Raw genomic sequence first — 21,533 nt, forward strand, 5'->3', positions numbered from 1 at the left:
AAAACATTCCATAGGAGAATCCATCAAATCTACAAATTCATCCAGCTAACTGAATTTTAAAATAGAGAAAGAGGAGACTTGGTGGGGATAGAGTTATTCATTTCAAAATTTTAAAGGACTAACTTTTGGAATAAAAAGCAGTTTTTTTTTAACTTGAGGCAGATTCTAGCTCAAAATAAGGAGAATCTTCCTAATGGAACTTTCAAAAGTAGAACCAGATGTTTCCCAACATAGTTTGTTATGTTTAGTTATTGGAGGTCTTTCTTTAAGCCACAGCTCAGGCCCCACATTTTTTGTGAAGGCTTTCCTGATGTCCCAAAATGTTAGTGCCTTCTACCTTGCATTTTATGTGTGTGGGTAGGTGTATGTGTGTGTGTGTGTATGTGTGTGTGTGTTGCTCCCTGGGTTTTCCCTATACTAATAAAATCATGATAAAAAATTATTGGAGTAGATTTTTTTTGATTGACAAATCACAGTGTTGTGTATACATATAAAAATGTGTATTATTAACTTTATATGTATCCTCACAATGTTTTTATATATACTTTTCTCCCCTAGAAGTATATAATCTCACTGGCAGTAGGGATTGTTTCATTCATTGCATTTATGTTATCACTTAGGTTAGTGCCTGGCATATGGTAGGTGATTAATACATATTCATTGATAGAGATAGTCTTTCACTGATAGTCTTCTAGCAGAGACTAGATGACCCCCTCTGGGAGAGGTTGTATAGGGGATTCCTGTTCAGGTGCATATAAGACCAGATGTCCTCACCTGCACCTTCCAATTCTGAGGAGAGTCAAAGATGATGGCTTAATAACTATACAGAATTCTATATGAATTTTTGTTGCTTGTTTTTGATGGATTTAGTGGGTGTTAATTCTTAAAACCTTACCTTTCTGCTCTTTTGTGATCAACCAAAATGCTGTATAGCTTATTTTGTGCTAATAGAAGCACAGGTATTAAACATATGAGTATTCCCTGGAGCAGGTAACTCTAAGAATGGGCATGGTCTCCTGATTACACCTCAGTGGCACCATTAGGTTCCTAATTATAGAGATAAACAGATAATTTCCATATTCGAGCCTAAGGGTTGTTTTGGTTTCATGCTATCCAATCAATTAGAATAATTTGAGTGCTTCCCAATGTTTATTCTCTCTGAGAGTTTATACACAGAAGTGTTTAGTATTCCAAGAAATTGTCAAGTCAAAATCATTGGTTTCTGGGAAGGAATGGAAAATCCTTGGTTCTATATATGTGCTATTTTAATCTTTTTTTTCCTATTTCTGAAGTTTCATAATGAGAAAATAAGAGCAAAGCTGTCATGAAGAAAGCATTTTAGGATTAAATTGCTTCTGTATTTATTTCTACTCCATTTGCTACTATTGACTCTGTACTTCTGAAAAAGAATTAGAATAAATTGTAAGCAACATTCTCTGAGCTGTGATGAACTGTTGTATTTTTCAGTAATGTCATTCAGGACACAAAGTCATGCTTTAAAAAAAATACTCATCCCTTTGGGTGGTTCTAATATTTAAAATCGGTTAAATATACTTACATAGTACATAGAGAAGCAGCAGGGTAGAGATCTAGCCTGGGATACCACCCTCCTACCACATTTTCCTTTTGGAAAAGACTATTGCATTGTCCCTTTTTCAGCTCTCTTTTTCTCCATTCCCTTTCTTCCACAAGTTGAAAACATCCTTGCACTGAATCAGGAATTCAGAGCTGAGGTCTAGAGAGAGAGAGAGAAAAAAAAAGGAAACAATAATGATAATAATAGTAATAAACCAACAAGCACTAGCACTTATATGGTATTTTAAGATTTACATGATACTTTATAAATATTATCTCATTTTATTCTCACAACAACCCTGAAAAATAGTGTTATTATAATCCCATTTTTCCAAATGAAGAAATTAAGGTAGGCTTAGTTTAAGGGAATTGTCTAGAATCACAGAGCTAATAAAGTGTCTTAGACAGGATTTGAATTTTGGTCCTTCTGAGTCTAAGTCCAGCAAAATGTTCACTGTGCTACCTAGATTCCAATGAAAATGTGATAGGGAATTGAGAATTAACTTCAGTAGACAGATTAGTAGCAGATAAGGTCATAATCAGTTCACCTCCTTTAGCCAAGAACCTATGAATTAAGCCCAAAAAGATATACATGTCCTTTGTGTTGCAGTGTAAAGGATTTGGAGAAATAGTATCAGATTTCACCTTCTAGCTCTACCCCTTTATTAGATATGGGAGCTTGGGAAATTTTAAACTCTGTATGTTTGCAGGAGTTTGCCTAAATGACCTCCATGATCTCTTTTAAATACAAACCTAGTGATCTTATGGTAACTGTTTAGATGACTACATCAGTTGGGTTCATGATTTCTAGAAAGAGAGATCGATTTTATTTGTGTTACCATCTTTTCTATCATGCATACTATCAATGAAATCTTTTATGTCACATAGCCTTATAAGTTGGTCATGTTGTTGAGTTTTTTTTCAATCATGGCTGGTTTTTTTTTTTTTTGTGAACCCATTTTGAATTTTCTTGCCAAAGATACCATAGTTGTTTGCCATTTTCCTCTCCAGCTCATTTTACAGATGAAGGAACAGAGGTAAACAGGCTTAAGAGTCTTGCCCAGGGTCACACAGCAAGTAGTGTCTGAGGCCAGATCTGAAATAAAAAAAATTAATTTTCTTGATTCTAAGCCCAGCATTCTATCCACTGAGCTACCTAGATGCTCATAGAATGCCCATAGCATTCAGCAAAAGCTTGGTAACTTTTACTTCCAAATAGTCATGATTTTTGCTTCACTGATACACCAAGTCTCCATCTTATTCTGTCCTGAACCCATAAGGCTATATATGGGAATCATGTTCAGGAATCTCCCCAGCCCCATCACCTTATGTGGAAGAGGCTAACTCTGTTACAGACTTAGGGAGAACCTTTACCAAATTCACCAATCTAGGATAAGAACAAGGACACAGTTCTTATTGCCCTTTTAGGCCCTTTCAAATACACTAACCACAAGTAGGTCAAATAAAGATAAACAAAAAGAATTTTGCTTTTAGGGTCAATGCTTGTGAACTCATTGGTCATTTTTCCTGTTTCCATTTTTAAGTATCACCTTCCCCACCTCTTGTCCCTTCAGGTGAAGGGCCCTGATCTAGGCAGCCCACAGGGACTTATGCTTGAGGTAACCTGGTTCAGGTTACTTGCTAATTGGGGACACCTATTTTTGAAACAAGAATTCTTCTAGTCCTCTTAGTGACTTTGGAAGGTCATGCTGATTTTCCTGAATATTTAAATTTGCTCAGCTATGAAGGAAAGATAATAACACTTAATCGCTCACCTATTGCTCAAGGGTGTTGTGAGAAATAATTAGTTAATAGTTCTAAAGCAATTTGAAGATGTAAAAAGAGCCATAAGTAGAATTACTGAGGTTCTTTAATATACAATACATAATCTATGGGTGGGCTATCATTTCAAAAAGCACCTTTCAGTTTACTGACATCAGCATTATTAAATCCAAGCTTTGAAATTACATCAATATGCTCACATATAACCATGGCTATGTGACAAAGGAAGAATTAAAATGAAATCCAAAGAGAAATAAGGTAATGGAAATCACTATTTGAATTTATGGTCAAACATCCCACTTGAGACCTAATTTCCTAACTTTGCAACCTCTTTTTCCTCCCCTTTTTGCATTCTTCAGTCCACCCAAATTGGCTTTTTCCTCTGTCCCTCATTCATGACAGTTTATCTCCCATCTCTTTGCCTTTTGTCTTAGCCCTACAATGGATTTCCTCCTCATCCCTACTTCTTAAAACCCCTAGTTTTCTTCAAAGCTCAACACAGACACCACCTCAAAATAGTGTTTTCTGATCTCCCCATCTACTGTTGCCTTCACATGGAAAATAACCTTGTATTTATCTTCTAAATGTTTTCTATGCATTTATGCACTTTTAGGGTAGGAACTCTTCTCATTTGTGCCTTTATATTTTTAATGTATAGAATGAAATTTAAAATGCCCAGTCCAGGGCCCGACTGGTTGGTAGGCACCAAGTAGGGAGTCACCTTGGTGCAATGAGAGACCTGATCTCAGGGTTGGTTTTAGATCCTGTCTCTGACATGTGCTGGACAAGTCTTTTAATCTCTCAGTTCCCTAGGCAACTCTCTAAAAGTATAAACTGCAGAGAAGCAATTGGTAAAGGAAGTTCATTACCAGGAGCTTTTTACACTAATGAAATAACTCCAATCAAAATGAACCAAAATCAGCATACACTTACTTCATGGTATGTGTACATTCTCTTTCCCTCAAGATATTTAAGCTCCTTGAAGGCAGGGACAAACAATGAATCACTTAACAGATATTTATTAAAGGTCAGCTGTGTACCAGGTACTGCAGTAATTGCTAGGGATGAAGAACAAAGAACGAAACAATTCCTACATAGGGTAGGCTTACATTTGAATGGGGAGTGTGTGTGTGTGTATACACACACACACACACACACACACACATATATATATATATAACTATATGCAAAATGAATAATATAAAATTTAAAAATACATATGCATGTATTTAATTTATATGTAAAATGTAGAATACTTCTTTGTATAATATATGAATTATAATCATTTATGATTTGTATGTGTTTATATTTATAACTTAATTTTATGTATTTATAATTTATAGACATAAAATATACATTCACATATTTATTGAGTAAACATAAGGTATTTTGGGAAGCAAGGCACTAAAGAGATTGGGAAAGTTTTCATGCAGAAGATGATACCTAACCTGCATCTTAAATGAAGTTTTCAATGATATAAGAGGAAGTAGAGAATGCATTTCAGTCACTGGAGATGTGAATGAAAAAGCAAAGTGATGGGAGATGGAGGGTCTTTTCTAAAGAAAAGAAAGAGAACTTGTATGACTGAATCACAGAGGGTAAGGTTGGATAAGACCAGAAAGATAAGTTGGGGCTAAGTTGTGTATGACTTCACAGAGAAGCTTATATTTAATCCTAGAGGCAATATGAAGCCACTGGTATTGGTTAAATAGGGAAATCATGTATTAGATCTGTGTTCAAGGAAAGTTACTTTGGCAGTGATATGTAGGATGAATAGGAATGGTGAGGAAATAAAATGAGAGAGACCAATGAGGAAATTGTTGCAATTATGATGGTCAGAGGTGATGGGGATCTGAAGTATGATGGTAGCTATGTGAGGAGATAGAAAAGACATAGAGGGAAGAGAGAGAGAGGAGAGGAGAGAGAGAGGAGGGAAGAGAGAGAAACAGAGACAGAGAGAGAAGAGACAGACAGAGACAGAGAGACAGACAGAGCGAGGGAGAGGGAGAGAGAGAGAAGGAGGGAGGGAGAGATATCTGGGAGTCAATTACATAGTGATGACAATTAAACCCATGGGAGTTGTTGATGTTACTGAAAGTACAGAAAAGAAGAGGGCCTAAGACAGAACCTTGTGTAAGCCTCATGTTTAGAGGTATGAAGTGAATGATGATCTAGCAAAGGAGATTGAGTAGACGTGGTCACACAAATAGGAGGCACCACCTAGCTGCCCTGAAGAAAACATAGTGTTTAACTTCTTGTAACTCACAGACTAGTATTTGACATATGCACAAGTAACTATAATGCAATAAGGATCTATTACGTTTGCATAATTCTTCACTGCTTTTAATGATTCTAACTTTTCTCTGTTACGAAAGATTCATCAAAACTTGGGTCTGAATCCTATTTCAGACATTACAAAATGTAACCAGATGCAAGATATTTAACCTCTCTGAATCTCAGTTTCCTTACTTGACAAAGGGGATTTTAAGACCTCTAGTACCTACATCACAGTGTTATGTGACTTAAATGAGAGAATGCATATAAAGTGCATTTTAAATTTTATAAACATATGTAAGTATCAATTATCACTGTTAGATTTCAAAAACTGATATTCTTCTGGTGATCCAATGTGGCTGTGAACCCTAGGTCACTCTGATCTCAGAAGAATCAGTATATCCAGGGACCCAAAGGGCAATGGAAAGATTCATGGAGGATTTAAATATTTCCAGTTATGACCTGCAATGTGAGAAGTGCCATAAACAATATTGAAAGTATTTATGACTTAACAAGATGATGAATCAGTCATCTTGGGTGAATGAGGGATAACAGATGACCAACCCAAGTTCTGACTGTCAAATGTTGCATGAAACCAAGGAAGCCATCAAGGAAGGTACAGAAGTCCTCAATGAAGAATTTATGGCAAGACCTGTTACATAGGATGAGAAGAAATAGATTGATTAACATAACAACAGAAGGCAATGTTATAGGAGATAAAGTGAAGAAGACCTGGAAATGGATCTTGTCTATATATTCTACTATACATATATAAAAATGGACAGATCACTAAATCTATCTGTACTTCAGTTTCCTCTTCTTGAAAAGGAGAAATAATATCTAAGAGACATTATCATTTAACTGTTGCAGAGCTGGCCTTAGGGATGAAGTCAGCATGCCTAGGGTTCAATTCTAGTCTCTGCTGCATACCTATAAATCGCTTAACCCCTCAGTGCCTCTGGTAAGTCTATAAGATTGTAACTGCAGTGAAATTTCAGATCTACATTGGTAGAGGGAGTTTCCTCAACAAAAGTTCCCTATGCCAAGAAAATTATGGTTACAGTTGAAAAATTGCAATAATAACAAAAATAATTCTTGTTGTACCTGCTTTCGCCCCCCCCCCATCATGAGTGTGTATTTAAGCACATTGGAAACCATAAAACAGTCCCATTTACATGTAAACTATTATTGTCTTTAGCCTCTCAGTCTCCTCAGCAATGTAATTTCCTCAAAGCTAGATAATCCCCACATTTTCGTTTCTACCCCTCAGTTGCTAAAACTATAGATGAAGTTAGTTTACATATAATATAATGCAATTAATTAAATGTGAATTTAATCTTTTGAAGCTTATGTGAATCTTCATAGTTATATGAAAATCCTGTTATTCATTGCTAACATTTTGTAGTGAGAAGAGCATGGGGCTTATAGTTGGAAAAGACCTAGATTTTACCCTTGGCTCACACACTTGGTAGTTATGTGACCAGTGGTCATTTGTCTCATGCATAATCACTGTCTCCCTCTCCACTGGCTTCTTCTTTTGTGCATAGAAACATGTCCAGGCCTCAAAACCTTTACTTGTTCCTGTTGCTCATCCTCCCCAAAACTATGACCCAATTTCTTGCCTCGTGAATATGGCTAGCTTTCTGGAAGGAGTAATTTATATTCATTGACTCCAATTCCTTATGGTTCCAATTCCTTACTCACTCCTTAACTCCCTGCAATCTGGTTTCAACTCTTATGAAATTGGCTCTCTCTAAGGTTTCCCATGTCCTCTTGATCACCAGACCAGATCACCAGACAGTTTTTTCCCAACTCTTATCTTTCTTGAATTTTCTTCACTGTTTGACACTGTTAACCATGCCCTCCATCTTGGCGTTATCAGTTCTTAGACTTACAAGATGGATCATTCTGACTCTTTTCTATTTTTGACCATTGTATTTTGATCTGCCTTTCTGGTTCTTCTTTTTAATTCTGGCCTTTAAGTGTGGGTTTACCCTAAGGCTCTGTCTTTGGCTCTCCATTTCTCTCTTGACTCTCCTGGTTAAGCACCTTAACAGTAAGGATTGTTTCATTTAGTTTGTCTTTGTAACATTAACACCTAACACAATGCCTGGAAATTAGTGCTTAATTATTGCTTATTCAGTTTAATTGAATGGCAATCTCATTGACTCTCATGGCTTCAATGATCATCTCTCTCCCACTAACTCTTAAATCTTTATGTTACAGTGTCAACCTTTCTCCCAAAGTCCAATTCAAAGTGCTTTAGTTGAGTATACACTTATTTGAATATCTCCAAAATGTTTCCACCTGTAGTGGCAGACATCTTAAATTTAATATGTCCAAAACTGAAATCTTCTCCCAAGACCTACCCCTTCTCTTATCTTTCTTGCTTTTTTTCTTAACAACTCCACCATTTTCAGTTATGTTAGTTTCTCTCCCTAATCACCATCACCTTCCTCCCCATACCTAATCATTTGCCAAGTACTACTGCTGTGATCACCTTTGTTTGGCAGAGTTGTCTTTACGGTAACTAACCCCTCTTCCTGCCTTGGTGTCTTTTTCCATTTACTGCTATAAAAATGATCTTCTTAAAGTAGTCATTTGTCTTTTCACTCCTCTGCCCAAAAATGGTCAGTGGTTTCTTGCTGCTTTTTAAACAAAATGCACTCTTACCCTGAATTCAATAGGCTCCACAATCTAGTTCCAGCTTGCCTTTTGAGCCTCATTCTACAACACTGTGTTGCATATAGTCTACACCAAAACTAAACAACACTAGATAACCATTGCTGTAGAATGTAGAGAGGGTTCCTTTTCAGGTATTGGTTAAACTGGATGATATCTCATTTCCCATTCATCCCCAAGATTCTGTGACTATCTGGATCTCTCCTACATCACATTGCCCTCAACCCCAAATTGACTTCTTCCATACCTCTGCCTATTATTTTTTTTTAAATTTTTTTAAGGCCAGCTCTGATGTTACCTCTTCCATGATGCTTAGGTAAAAATGGTATCTGTTGTAGGCAAGCTGAGTAGGTTCTTCAAGGTGTTGTACCTGGCCCCATTCTTTCCCCTCCCCCATACCCTGCTCTCCTTCATGGAGGTGGGTAGGCTGCCAGCTTTGGCCCCAACTAGGGACACTTGGCACAGGCAGGAATTTCAAGGTGTATACTTACCAATCACTGATTTTAGTTTCTGAAAGTTCCTGCTTATGTAATACCTAACCATTGGCCACATGACATCCCTTTAAAAGCTGAGGCTTTGCCTGGGATCACTGCTGTACAATTTGGGGAAGGGCCCTGTTCAGCTAACATGGCCTGATTAGCCAACATGGTTCACTTCGAAATTGTTATGTGGGTCTTGCTTGTGTTTTGGGAACAACAAAGGGAGTGGGGAGAATGGATTATGATTTGGTCAGTTCTGGGAATTAAATTTTGAACCTTTAGTATAACTTCCTTGTATCTGAGGCATAATTGGCTGAGCCTATGAGGAGTTAATTGGTGTTTCTGGGTTTGGTGAGCTTTCTTTTGAGGATGTGAGAGACTGGTATATTATTTTGAACAGGGGTTGTCAGTGGGGAATGTGGAGGCGGAGGGGAAACTAGACCAAGTGAATCAGTGTTGTGTCCTTATTTATACTTTTTATGTTTGAAAAAACTTCTCTTCTTTAAACATTTCACGGCCCATGAGTTTGTTATTGTTTTTCACTACCACGCTGTTCTGAGTTAGACCTGACTTAGAAAGGTCTTCCCTCATTTCTCCCAACTAGTGATTGAGTCCAACTCTAATCACTAATGACACCATGATTTATGTCACCTATATATTTAATCTTTTGGATTTTCTCAACTCTTCCCAAGTAAACTGTAACCTTAAGGTGAAGGAATTTTGTCATAATCCATCTGTACCTTTGTACATATTAGTTGGTTTTTGGCTAGAACTAATTTCTGTGGCTAAATCCAATCATTTCTTGTTAATCTTCATCCTTCCTGGATCCACCGAAGTTTTTGCTACTTCTGACTACCTGATTTCTTGGATATTCTTCACCTCCCTCTGTCTTGCCTTCATGATACTATCCTTTCTTTGTTCTACTCATAGTCTATTCCTTTGTAAAATAGTCATTATCTTTAATGAATTAATGAATGCGCATGGATTAAGCACTTAATTCTGTCTAAAGCACTTTGCTAAATACTATGGATAAAATTAGGAAAGTAAAACAGGGGTGGCTAGGTGGCACAGTGAATAGAGCATCTGCCCTGGAGTTAGGAGGACCTGAGTTCAAATCTGGCCTCAGACACTTAACATTTAGTAGCCGTGTGATGTTGGGCAAATCGCTTAACCCAAATTGCCCTGCTTTCCCCCCTCCAAAAAGCAAATATGTTTTCAGGGCAAAGATTATTTCATCTTTGTGATGGTAGCCACAATGTTCAGTACATAACAGTACACAAAGTAGGGGTTTAATAAGCATTTTTTTAAATCAACGGGATAAATAATTGTCAAATTGAATCATAAGTGCTCAGTAATTATAGGTGACTTGGTTTCCAGAGAAAGTTGAAGATTTAGCAGTTGATCATGTCTTCCCTCACTGTCCATTCAGAGGCACTTAGAATGAGGGACCATAAAAGAGCAGCTAAGATAGTAGTAGGAACCACACACCTACTAAGGTCTGTAGAAATGAGAAGGGTGACTCTGGCCTCTCACAAATACTGAGAGAAGCACAAACTAGTATGTATCCTAAGAAATCATCTCACCCTAGTTACTGCAATTTAACTAAATGTCCATGTTCCCCCCATCCAATAATTGAGACAGTCCATAAAAAAAATGTGTTCTGAGACAGTAAGTAAATGCAAATGAGGAAGACCCTCCAGCATCTTGAGAAGTTTTTAAATTTTGTGTTTTTGTAGTCATGGACTTCTTTGGTAGAATGATGAAGATTATGGAGCCCTTCTCACAACAGTGTTTTAAAATGCATAAAATTAAATACAAAGGGTTACTAAGGAAAAACATGCCCTGAAAACATTTACATCTATTGGACTGATATAACATGTATACAAGTGATTAGAATATATGTATATGAAAATATAAATTAATGCAAATAATTTCTTTATGAAGAGTATTAATAACCATACATCAAAGAAGCTATCATGTAGATGGTGACACTTGAAATACATTTTAAGTGAGCAAAGGATTTCATGAGGCAGAGGTGAGGAGAGAGAATTCTAGATATAAAAGACATAGCTATGAAAGATGAAATGCTTTTATTGTATGAGGAATAATATGTAAAAAAAAAATAACTGCACAGAAAGACTGGAACCAAACTTTATATTTTGTATATATATTGAAATACCATTACCAAAATAATAATAATAAATAATATGTTCACTACCTCCAGTTAAAAACCCTAGATTTAGGGGCAGCTAGGTGGTGCAGTGAGTAAAAGTGCTGGCCCCAGAGTCAGGAGGACCAAGTTTGGTTCCAGCCTCAGACACTTAACACACACACACACACACACACACACACACACACACACACACACAAAACTAGCTGTGTAAACTTGGGCAAGTTACTTAACCCCAATTGCCCTCCAAAAAGCAAAAACAAAAAAACAAAAACAAAACAAAACCCTAGATTTAGTAGAGAAATAATAAACATGGTAATTATTATTGCCACCTGCATAATGCGTCCTTATTTTCAAAGTGGCATATAATCTTATTTGATCCTGTAAACAGTGGTATGAGGGAAGTTGTTAATAACAATCCCCATTTTACAGATGTGGAAAATGAGGCTGAGAGAGGTTGACTTACTAGTTGTGTGACCCTAAGGCACTTAAGACTAATTTGAGTGATTTATTCAGGGTCTCAAGTTAGGTTCAAAATCAATTCTTCCAACACTGGGTCCTGTGCTTTACCATGCTGCCTTGCTCTCTATTAGAGTAGGCTCAGTCAATAAAAGACATATTTATAATAATAATCACTATTATTTTTCAGCCAATGGACATTGTTTGGATGGCTCTCAGTGGTGTCCATCAACTAATAGCTGCATCCCAGAATTCCAGCATTGTGATGGCTCTGTTGACTGCACTGATTTCCAACTCGATGAGTCCAGCTGCTCAGGTACTCTGCTTTTCATTAAAATACCATTTACAGTAGACACCTGGAGTGATTTTTATTAAATCTGTAGAGTAAATAAAATAAAAGCTCATATTCTAACTAAGTCTGGAGTGGAACATAAAATGCTGGGATGAGTTGGAGATAGCAGGAGGAAATGCAGCACTTCTTGCTACCTTTGCAATTTAATCATAGATTTAGAACTCTAAAGGACCTAAGAAGGTAATCATTCCAAACTCCTTCATTCTAAAGATGAGGAAAATGAGTCCCAGAGATATTGAATTACTTACCCAAGATTATGGAGCTAATGGTGGTAGAGCTGGGACTTGAAAACGCATCCTACTCCTGTTCAGCATTTATTAAATACAAAAATAAAAAAGGTAAGTAGCTAAAGATATGTAATCATTATTTTTTTACAAAATACACACAAATAGTAACAAGGAAACCTGTTATTATAAAAACAATCCATATTCATATAATGATTTACAAAGTGCTTTACACACAATATCTCATTTGAGGGGCCTCACAATAACCTTTTGAAGTAAGGGCTACTGGTTTTGTTATCTTCGTTTTACGGATGAGAAAACTGAGGCCCATGAAGGATGTGGGGGGTAGAATGTGTCCATGGTCATACAGATAACACATAACAGAAGAGGAAATTTTATCCCAGGATTTGGGGATTCCAAAACAAGGAGGTACCATCTATGCCACCTTGCTACCTTACTTTACAACAGAAAAACTAAATATGGTGGTAATAGAAATATACATACTTCCTATCTCCTTTTCTTCATAAAGGAGATGACCTTTTCAGTTGCATGATCTCTTCCCTTCTGAAAAAGTTGATTGATGTTATCTCTAGCTCTCTATGAAATCTACTGTAATAGTCCTCTTGATAATCCAAATTAGACTATATCATGGAGAGCATATGTTAAATAATGAACAGAACTAGGGTGTTAGAGTTCTGAGACAACTGAGATAATACAAATCAAGGATTAAAATACATATTTCAATTCATGACTTTATTAATAATTGGGGTGAACCTAACTCAATTGTATATACTTTGGGTATATAGCTGAGTACATTTAGATAAATGACCAAAGCAGGGTAGTTATCAAATTACATTCTTTGGAATTATTATTTTTTCCAGACTAGCAAACTGTCCATATGTCTTTCATAAAAAGATTCACCACAGAAAATATTTATCTTAGGAGCCTAGGAGTTAACTTAACCAGTCTTACTGACATGGCTTAGATGGACAAAAATTTGAATGTATTTTTCACAGACTGAAAAGATTTGTATTTGACTTTAATATTTTAATTCAAGTTACCATGTCCTAATTTTGGATAAGGTACTAGGAGGTAGATTAAGGCCTATTTTTATTAGGGACTAGGTATACATTGAGATGAATCAGGAGAGTAAGACAACCCATTTCTTCTCTAGTTTCAAAAATAGTGAGGCATAGAATCTAAAGGCAACAAAAGAAGTCAAGCATTAAACACAAAGATAGATAGAGGATAGATAGATATATAAATAGATAGATAGATATTGATTTTGCACATACTATGTTGTAGGCATTATGTTTAGAGAAGAAACTCTCTATGTCCAAGACACTATGCTAACCACCAGAAATACAAAGATAAATAAAACAAAATGAAACTTGCTTTCAGACAGATTATATTCTCCTGAGAAGGTAGAACCTGCATAGAGATCTTTGTCTATAATTTACAGGCTCTATTCTCTCCCCTTTAGTGAAAATTGAGATATTAAAACTTGTTAGATCAAGCAACACTTCTCTTATTTTTCATGACCTTTCAAAGACCAAGGACAGTGACTCAGAAATCATTTCTACTCATTCTTTCAAGACCCTCAGATGTAACTCATCAGTTCTAGGTGACTTGAATGTTCTCCACAACAGTTAATTGTTCTTTTACCCTCTCTCCTCTAGTCTTTGGCATTGACTCCATATAGTCCAGGGTTTTATGTTTAAAACAACAACAACAAATAGCAGACAGTTGATTGGACACTTAAATCAATGTCTTTTGACTCTAAAACAATCTTACTTTTCACTCTGTGTCACTGGTTTTGTCTACTAATCACACAAGCAGATCACTTTTCAGTAATCAGGTAGCTTAAATATTTTGGACTTGTATAAAACCATGATAAGTTATTTTTAAATGCAGTGTAAAGGGGACAGAATGTGCCATCAGTTGATGTGGGTAAGGTAGGTGTCATTTGGGGGCACTGGAGACAGAAACCCTGGACAGAGGAGTAGATCATTGCCAAGGAAGTTGATATACATGATGGTGGAGAATAGCTTATCCCAGCTTATCAGCTTGCCATTTTATCTAATTAGTTTTGTTAACTAGGTGCCAAGCTCTGCTTTTTCTACATTGGTGAAATATTGAAAGTGTCATTTTTATCTTCTTAATTTGGCACTCTTTTGATTCAAACTCCCACCCCCTTTCAGTGTTTTGGTCACTCTAGATGTAACTTTGGTTTCATTCCTCCATCATCCACAAAGTATTTACTGCCTCTCGAAGAGGATACAGACCCAACTTTGAGTTTAAGTGAAACAAAAAGCTCTACTTTTTGATTTCAGCTTTTCCTTTTCTTTAAGATGCCATGATCTTGCAAGTCATCTATGGCAAGTAAAACAGAAGAATGTAATTGAAAAGACTGACACATTAAAGTGAGAGCTTATCTATGAACAGCAGCTTCAGACTTGTCAAATATTGTTGATATATCAATACAAATTACATCAAGTGACTGAATGTGTCTTTCCTCTTAAAATATCAAATAGTGTTAAGGTCATTTTTCCATGCATTTTATGACTCTATATCTCATAGCAGCCAATAATTACAACAGTGGTCATATAACAGATGGTGAACATCTGGTATCACTTCACCTCTATATTTATACCATTAACAAGAATATCAAGCTTAGAAACACTGAACAAATGCTGCAAGTTAAATATATTTTAAAGTTCCCCCCTTCTGAACTGAATTATTAATACATAATTTTTAGGACTGCATCATTTGTGAGAGATGTAAATATAACACATTGACCAGGTTTTATTTAAGTAAAAATTTCATTGCAGTCAACTGGACACAGGGTTTCCTTTAAGTGCCTGTTACTTCTCTAAATTCAAGGTGAGAAATGATTTTGTAATTACTCTAATTGTCATCAGTTTGGGATAGAAAAGTTGATCAAAATACTACTTACGTACTAAAAGAAACATTTTAACAATGAGTTAAATAATGACAGTAAGAAGCAAGATGGAATAGTAGGTTAAAGGAGCAAACTAGCTCTGTGACTTCTAGAAAGTCCTTTAACTTCCCAGGATCCCAAACAATTTAAAAACTACACAAAAGGGGTGGCCAGGTGGCGCAGTAAGTAAGAGCACTGGCCCCAGAGTCAGGAGACCTGGGATCGGTTCTGGCCTCAGATACTTAACAACCACACAAAATAACTGGCCGTGTAACCTTGAGCAATTAATTTACCCCAATTGCTTTAAAAAAAACTACACAAGAATTGTTGATCTGCACCAATAGATCTTGTTTCCATATGGGATATTCTTCATACCAGTGAATTCACAGTTCCAAATACATCTTCCCATCTATAAAACAAAATGGTATTAGGTAAACAGGACCAGAAAACAAAAATGGAAACATTCATTTTTACAGACGTCAGCAAGAGGAGATCTCTTTAGATAGGTCTATAAGTAACATAATGGACATTTAAGTGAGGTATCAAAGGAATATGATTAGAACAGAGGATATTAACCATTCTGTATGGACCATTGCTCCCCTTGAAAGTCTGATGAGACACCTTCTGAAAAGAGTGTTTATAAATCCAGCATATCTCACACACAGGATTACAAAGGGAACCAGTTTATATTCAACTGCAGGCATCAAAATGCCTTTTTAAGTTCCCAAATAATAGATGAAGAGTCCCTTCTTAGAAGAATTAAAAATGGTAGGAAAATGTTATATAAAATACAGAAAATACTACTTTTAATAGTCCTCACCCCCATAGCATCATATGACAGTAATGCAAGGATAATAGACACCACCAAAATTGATGTTTATCACTGCAACTAAACCTAGTTAGCAACTAGCTACCTGAAGATGTTGTAGGAAGTCTGATGAATAAGGTTATGTCCTGCTGGTTCCCATTTAAAGTTAAGCACCTTTTTGAGGAGAAATATGTTTCAGTAGGATAATCATAACAATATAATATTGTATCCAAATATGGCCGGGAGTCCTTGTATCCTTTACTATGGAAGAGATGTTTTTCAGCTAAATCAACAGATTCCTTTCCATGACAATTTCTAATGATCATCATTTGACCTCTCATTCTCCAGTCTTCTATGTGATTTCTGTTAGCTCAGTCTTCATCTGCTGAATCAGTCCCTTCTGCTTCCATTCCCTCTGTTCCTCTGTACCTTTATTTTGATTCACCTAATAGGAGTACATTGGAAGATCATAGTTATATCTAATTCATGCAGAAGAGAAGAAAACTTTTGAAATAGAAATAAAACCAATCACACTAAAATTGGCTCCTACAATATTTCCTGTTTCCTTGATGACTGTGGCATATACATCTTGGTTCTTCTGGCTTCTACCAGACTCTTTTTCCACTTATCCAGTTGATGAAGATTTCCCCTCCTACTATCCCTAATGAGGTTTTTTGGCTTCCTGCTGCCCCCAAATCTATCTACTACCAAGTTCTCCCAGTTTTGCAAGTTGTTTTGTGATTTCTCTTCCAGAAAGCCTACCTTTCCAAGTCTATATCTATCAAAGTTTGGTGAAGCCAGGGACTATGCATACTATTTCTAACTTCCATTAATAATCTATATATTTTATATTTTTTGCAAAGTCTTCCCCCACTAAAAAGTGATCCCCTTGAAGACAGATCTGTTTTTGCCTTTCTTTGTCTTCCCAGTGTTTGAGAAAAGTCCCTGGCACATCATAATGTTGACCAAATGACTCCTTTAATGTATCCCCATTGTACCTTAGAACAATGTTTTCCCAATAGCAAACTGTCCATACCTGGCAATTTGGCAAGATGATTATAGAGTCCATTCCTACAGCAGTGGAGAATTTGGCAGGAAAATTTTGGAATCTGGTGAGAAAATAGGGGTTTCTCACCTATTTTTTAATAGGAAATAATATAGTGAGGAAGTTTGGTGATCCACCAACCATATCCCTAAGTAACAATTTTGGTTCCTGGGTCAAGTCAAGTTTAAAGACAACTTCAGTTGAGAGGGAATAAAAATAAAAGCCCCATGTACGACTACCTCTGCCTGGTAAATGCACATACTAGGTACACACTGCCCAGTCACTCAGAGAAGTTTGGGAGTGAATAGAGCTGGGTTGGGCTGGGGAAGACCTTACTTAGGGTGTGGCCTAGGAGTGTGTGGAGTAATCACTTCACCTGGTAACCTCTTCAACTTCTTATTTCATTCTTGCTGTGTGCTAAACTCAGTTGTTTCCACTGGTAGAAAAGGGGCAAGTGCTATGTTTCAATGCCTGGAAGTGAAATGCCAGCTGCACCACTTGGTTACAGCTCTGCTGCCAGTAGAGAAGTTTTGCTAGTTAGGGGAGTAAGTAAACTGAGATGCAAAGGACAGGCCCAAAAGGAGAATGGTTGCCAGCCCTGAAGTTTCAGTTTGGAGAATGAAGTGGAATTTTATTCTTATAAAATGAGGTAGAATAAAAAAGGCATGTTGAAAAGTGAAAATTGTTGTGCGAAGATACGGCATTGTTATTTTAGATATTTCTAGCAGTTCCTTTAACTCTGTAAAACACTCATAATGGCAGAGCTTAGATAAACATGAGTGAATGAGTAAGCCAAGTTTTCTATGACAGTCACCCCCACATAGCATTTCTCTGCTTTCCTACAGTCAATACCATGTAGAGTGTAAAAAAGAAATGACTTGCCCCAAAGAATAATGTAGAGTCCCAATATGTCAAATAGACACGTTCTAAATAAGCACTTTGGACATAATCCTATGGCAGAAAGACTACTCTCTTATAGTTATCCACTCAGGCATGTGAAGTGAATGAACTCTTCCAGGACAGCAGGGGACCATTGAGTGAATTTTTTTCAGGGCATTGAAGGGTAGCCTAGGAGAGTCCTTTCACATTTTACTGTAAAGGGATAGTTTACTTTGAGGGATCCCCCTTTGTTTTTCACTGTAGGCTTAACCCCAGTAATAAAGAATAATGCTAATGTATCCTTCTTGTTCTTGACAATGTTTGTAATTAACTATATCCTTATGACTTTTCTCTTCAGAGTGCCCAATAGGATATTGCAAAAATGGTGGAACTTGTGTTATTAAGAAAAATATCCCCATCTGTCGGTAAGAACCATTTTGTAATTCTCTGCTTGTAATTGGATTTTACCTACTTTCAATAGACTGAAATAGAATATCAATTTACATGGCTTTGTACAAAGTAAACTTATATATGGTGGTTCTTATCTGTGCTTTGTTGAATTAAACTAAGAAAGATATGAATATATTTTAAGACAAATATCAACTATTTATCAATTAGGTTTTTTTTTGTACTTGAAAAAGTCGTTAGGTGGAAAGTGGACCTTTATAATAACATTCACTATTTCCTGTATTTTACATTATTTATTATATTTTAATGTGTATCCTCATGAAAAATAATATTGTATTAATGGGATTTGGACACAAGGTTTGTTAAAATCTCCATTTCTTATTCCAAGATGAATTTAGGATTTATTTTCTACCTTTATTCCACTATTTCACCTTCCAAACCTTCATTTTCTGTCAACAAAAGGTGAAATTAATTCAATAATGGGGATTTTTTTGTGTGTTTATACAATAGCCTTTGATTACTAGTTAAAGTTAATATGCAGATAAGGAGAGAATTTGCATGTACAATAAGAGAACAAACAAAAACAGACCATGAGTTTTCTTTGGGGAATTATTTGTACTGTTTATCAAAGGTATTTTGCATCTTTTTTCTAAGCTTTTGGGGAGTTTTGTGAAAGTTTCCTGAACTCCAGTGGAAATAATGCATATTCTAGTACATTGTTTCCTGTGATTGTTTCATTTAATAGATTTTCCCATATTTTTTTTTTTTGCTTATTAGAGAATTGATTTCAGATTGGTATTCTGGTATAACTTGCTTAGTTAAAACCAAGCGCACAAAGGTTTTCAGAATTTGAGTCATAGCGCTCTGACAGTATTGAAAACGCTATATCTTTTTGAATATGTAATCCTCTTTCAAGGGAAGCAGTTATTCTTCAAAGAATGAAAGAGGCATAAATATATCATGATAATATATGTATTATAATACATAATATATTATGTTACATATTATATCTTTATTATGTATCATACAAATATGTTACATGTTATATATAATACATAAACATAATATAAACAATAATATGAGAACAAGATAAGTATAGAATAATAACTATAACAGTAGCTACTAACATCTATATATCACTTTATGTTTATAAAATATCTTACATACAGTATCTTATTTGAGTCTTGATCCAGCAGCTATTCTTTTTTTTTTTTTTTAAAGCAATTGGGGTTAAGTAACTTGCTGAAGGTTACACGGCCAGTTATTTCTGGGTGTGGTGCTGAGTGTCTAAGGCCAGGATTCGATCTCCAGGTCATCCTGACACTGCAGCCGGTGTTCTTACTCGCTGTGCTACCTGGCCGCCCCTCAGCAGCTATTCTTATTCCTATTTTGCAGATGAGTAAAGACTTAGAGATAAAGTGACTCAGCTGGGTTCACAGTAACTCTCAGAGGATGTGTTTAAACCTAGGTCTTGTGAAGATCCCAAGTTCAGCAGTTTGGCCACAAGTCCACGCTAGATAAATATGCCTATATTATATGTGGACATTATGAAAGGCAGTGTTGCACAGTGGATAGCATGCCAAATCTAAACTCTAATACTTGTCATCTGAATAACCAAGGACAATTCTTTTAATCTCTCTGAACCTCAGTTCTTTATTGAACAATAACTTCTGTAGCATCGACTTCACATGGTTGTTATATGGTTCAAATGATATACACATTGAACAAAATACACTTTGCAAACCTTCTTTAAGTATGGCATAAATTTTAGGTATTCATTTGATTTAAATTAGTTAAAATTCTTAGAATTATGGCTTTAAAAAGTCTTCTTTCAAATTCATCATGTAATTTTCTTCTGAAACAAAGATTCTTATGATCTTAATAACAGTTTAAAAATATATTTTTGTTATGTAATATTCCATGAAACTGATTTTATTACAACATGTAGCTTGATGGACTGACAAGATGTCTAATTTTGATTTGTAAGCTCTACTGACAAAGTAGATTCTTCTGGAATGTCAGTTATTTATTTTGTGGAGACAAGTTTGAGGTTCGAGCCTTGCCCTTTCAACTTTGCTTCCTTATGCCAACAAAGTTTCAGAAATTTAAAATACTTCAGTTAACCCGAACTAACCTTAGTAAGATATTACCATTCTTGGCTGTGTCCTCTCTGGCTCAAATAGGAATTTTTTAAATGACATTCAAAGGTTATGGCCCCCAGTTTCCTGATCTCTGTTGAAGGTGGGGCAAAAAAGAAGTAGGATATAAGAAAGAAAACTAACAAGGATAAACTATGGGAAGGAATCCACAAAAGGGAATTTCCCCACCTCTAAATATTATTTTTTTTATTGTCATGATAAGCAACCTCTCCAACATCAAATGACTTCATTTATCAGCTACACAGATAATTATGTCTCCTTTGGAATTTGTCCTATCTACCCTGTTAATGGATCTTTGGAATAACTATCCACAGGAGAATGCAATGCTGTCATTAGAGAATGGAAAAATTGCACCACATAACCAAATTAAAATGTGGGATCATTAATGGAGAGCTGGAAGGAACCTTAGAAGTTATCTAATCCATTTTGCAGATGTAGAATGTGGAGCCTGATTAAGTAACTTGTCCAAGGTCACACAGGGAGGTAGGAATAAGGCTGGAGTGGAATGTAGGCCCTTTGACTTTGAAGTCAACTCACTTTCAACTGTGGTTTCCATCTAAGACTGGTATCATAAGGTATTTCCACCCTTTCAATATTTTTTGTAACACTTTTGTTTTGTATCTTTTCCCCAAGATCTTGTATTACAAGATCTTTAAGATTTAAGCTTGAATGATCATTATAAGGACAAAACTTTGAGTTGGGGAGATTGGAAAAGAGTAATAATGCTTACTCTTCTGAATTATATGTGATATTTTCTCTCTTCTTTGGCACAACATACTATTGTATATTTTGTTCTTCCCCATGTTTGGATTCTTCAAGTGAAGAATTTCTACTTAAAATCAATAGCTCAGCACTATTAAAAAAATAAAAATGAAGCACCAAAGCTCTATATAGATAAGTCCATGACTCATCAAGTAAAGAATTTTACACTAAAACTCCTAAGCCATCTCCCAGGTGTCATATTTCCTGCTGTTTGTATGTTTGAAATGCAATCTTCAGTTCTAAGACATGATAGTCTAGTTAATTGCATGGGTACACTTACTAGCATTTAATGTATCAATTTATAGGATGTTTGGATATCTATCACATATTATGATAATAATTGCACAGTGGTGAGTGCATGAAATTCTTCCAGTAGCAGTGAGAAACCTGAAGTTTCAAAAATTCCATCTATTGAGGAAATGCCTCAATGGGATTTCTTGGTTTTTCACACTTATTTACATAAAATATATTCACATTTGAACCAATAACCTTTCCAAGGATCCATCGCTATAGGGAAATGCAGAAAAACTAGAA

At 35.8% G+C, this 21,533-nt stretch overlaps 1 protein-coding gene across 1 annotated transcript in view; it reads left to right on the plus strand.

Moving 5' to 3' along the window:
• MALRD1 (MAM and LDL receptor class A domain containing 1) overlaps positions 1-21,533 on the plus strand; it is a 930,206-nt gene that overhangs the window by 806,062 nt on the left and 102,611 nt on the right. The window contains exons 37-38 of the mRNA XM_069086118.1: positions 11,612-11,737; positions 18,029-18,095. Of these exons, the coding sequence (XP_068942219.1) occupies positions 11,612-11,737; positions 18,029-18,095 (193 nt within the window). The remainder of the gene's footprint in view (positions 1-11,611; positions 11,738-18,028; positions 18,096-21,533) is intronic.

The sequence above is a fragment of the Petaurus breviceps genome, unplaced genomic scaffold (genome assembly GCF_028583685.1).
Source record: "Petaurus breviceps papuanus isolate PSGF00001 unplaced genomic scaffold, PetGlider_PUasm1.0 178, whole genome shotgun sequence".
NCBI lineage: Eukaryota > Metazoa > Chordata > Mammalia > Diprotodontia > Petauridae > Petaurus > Petaurus breviceps.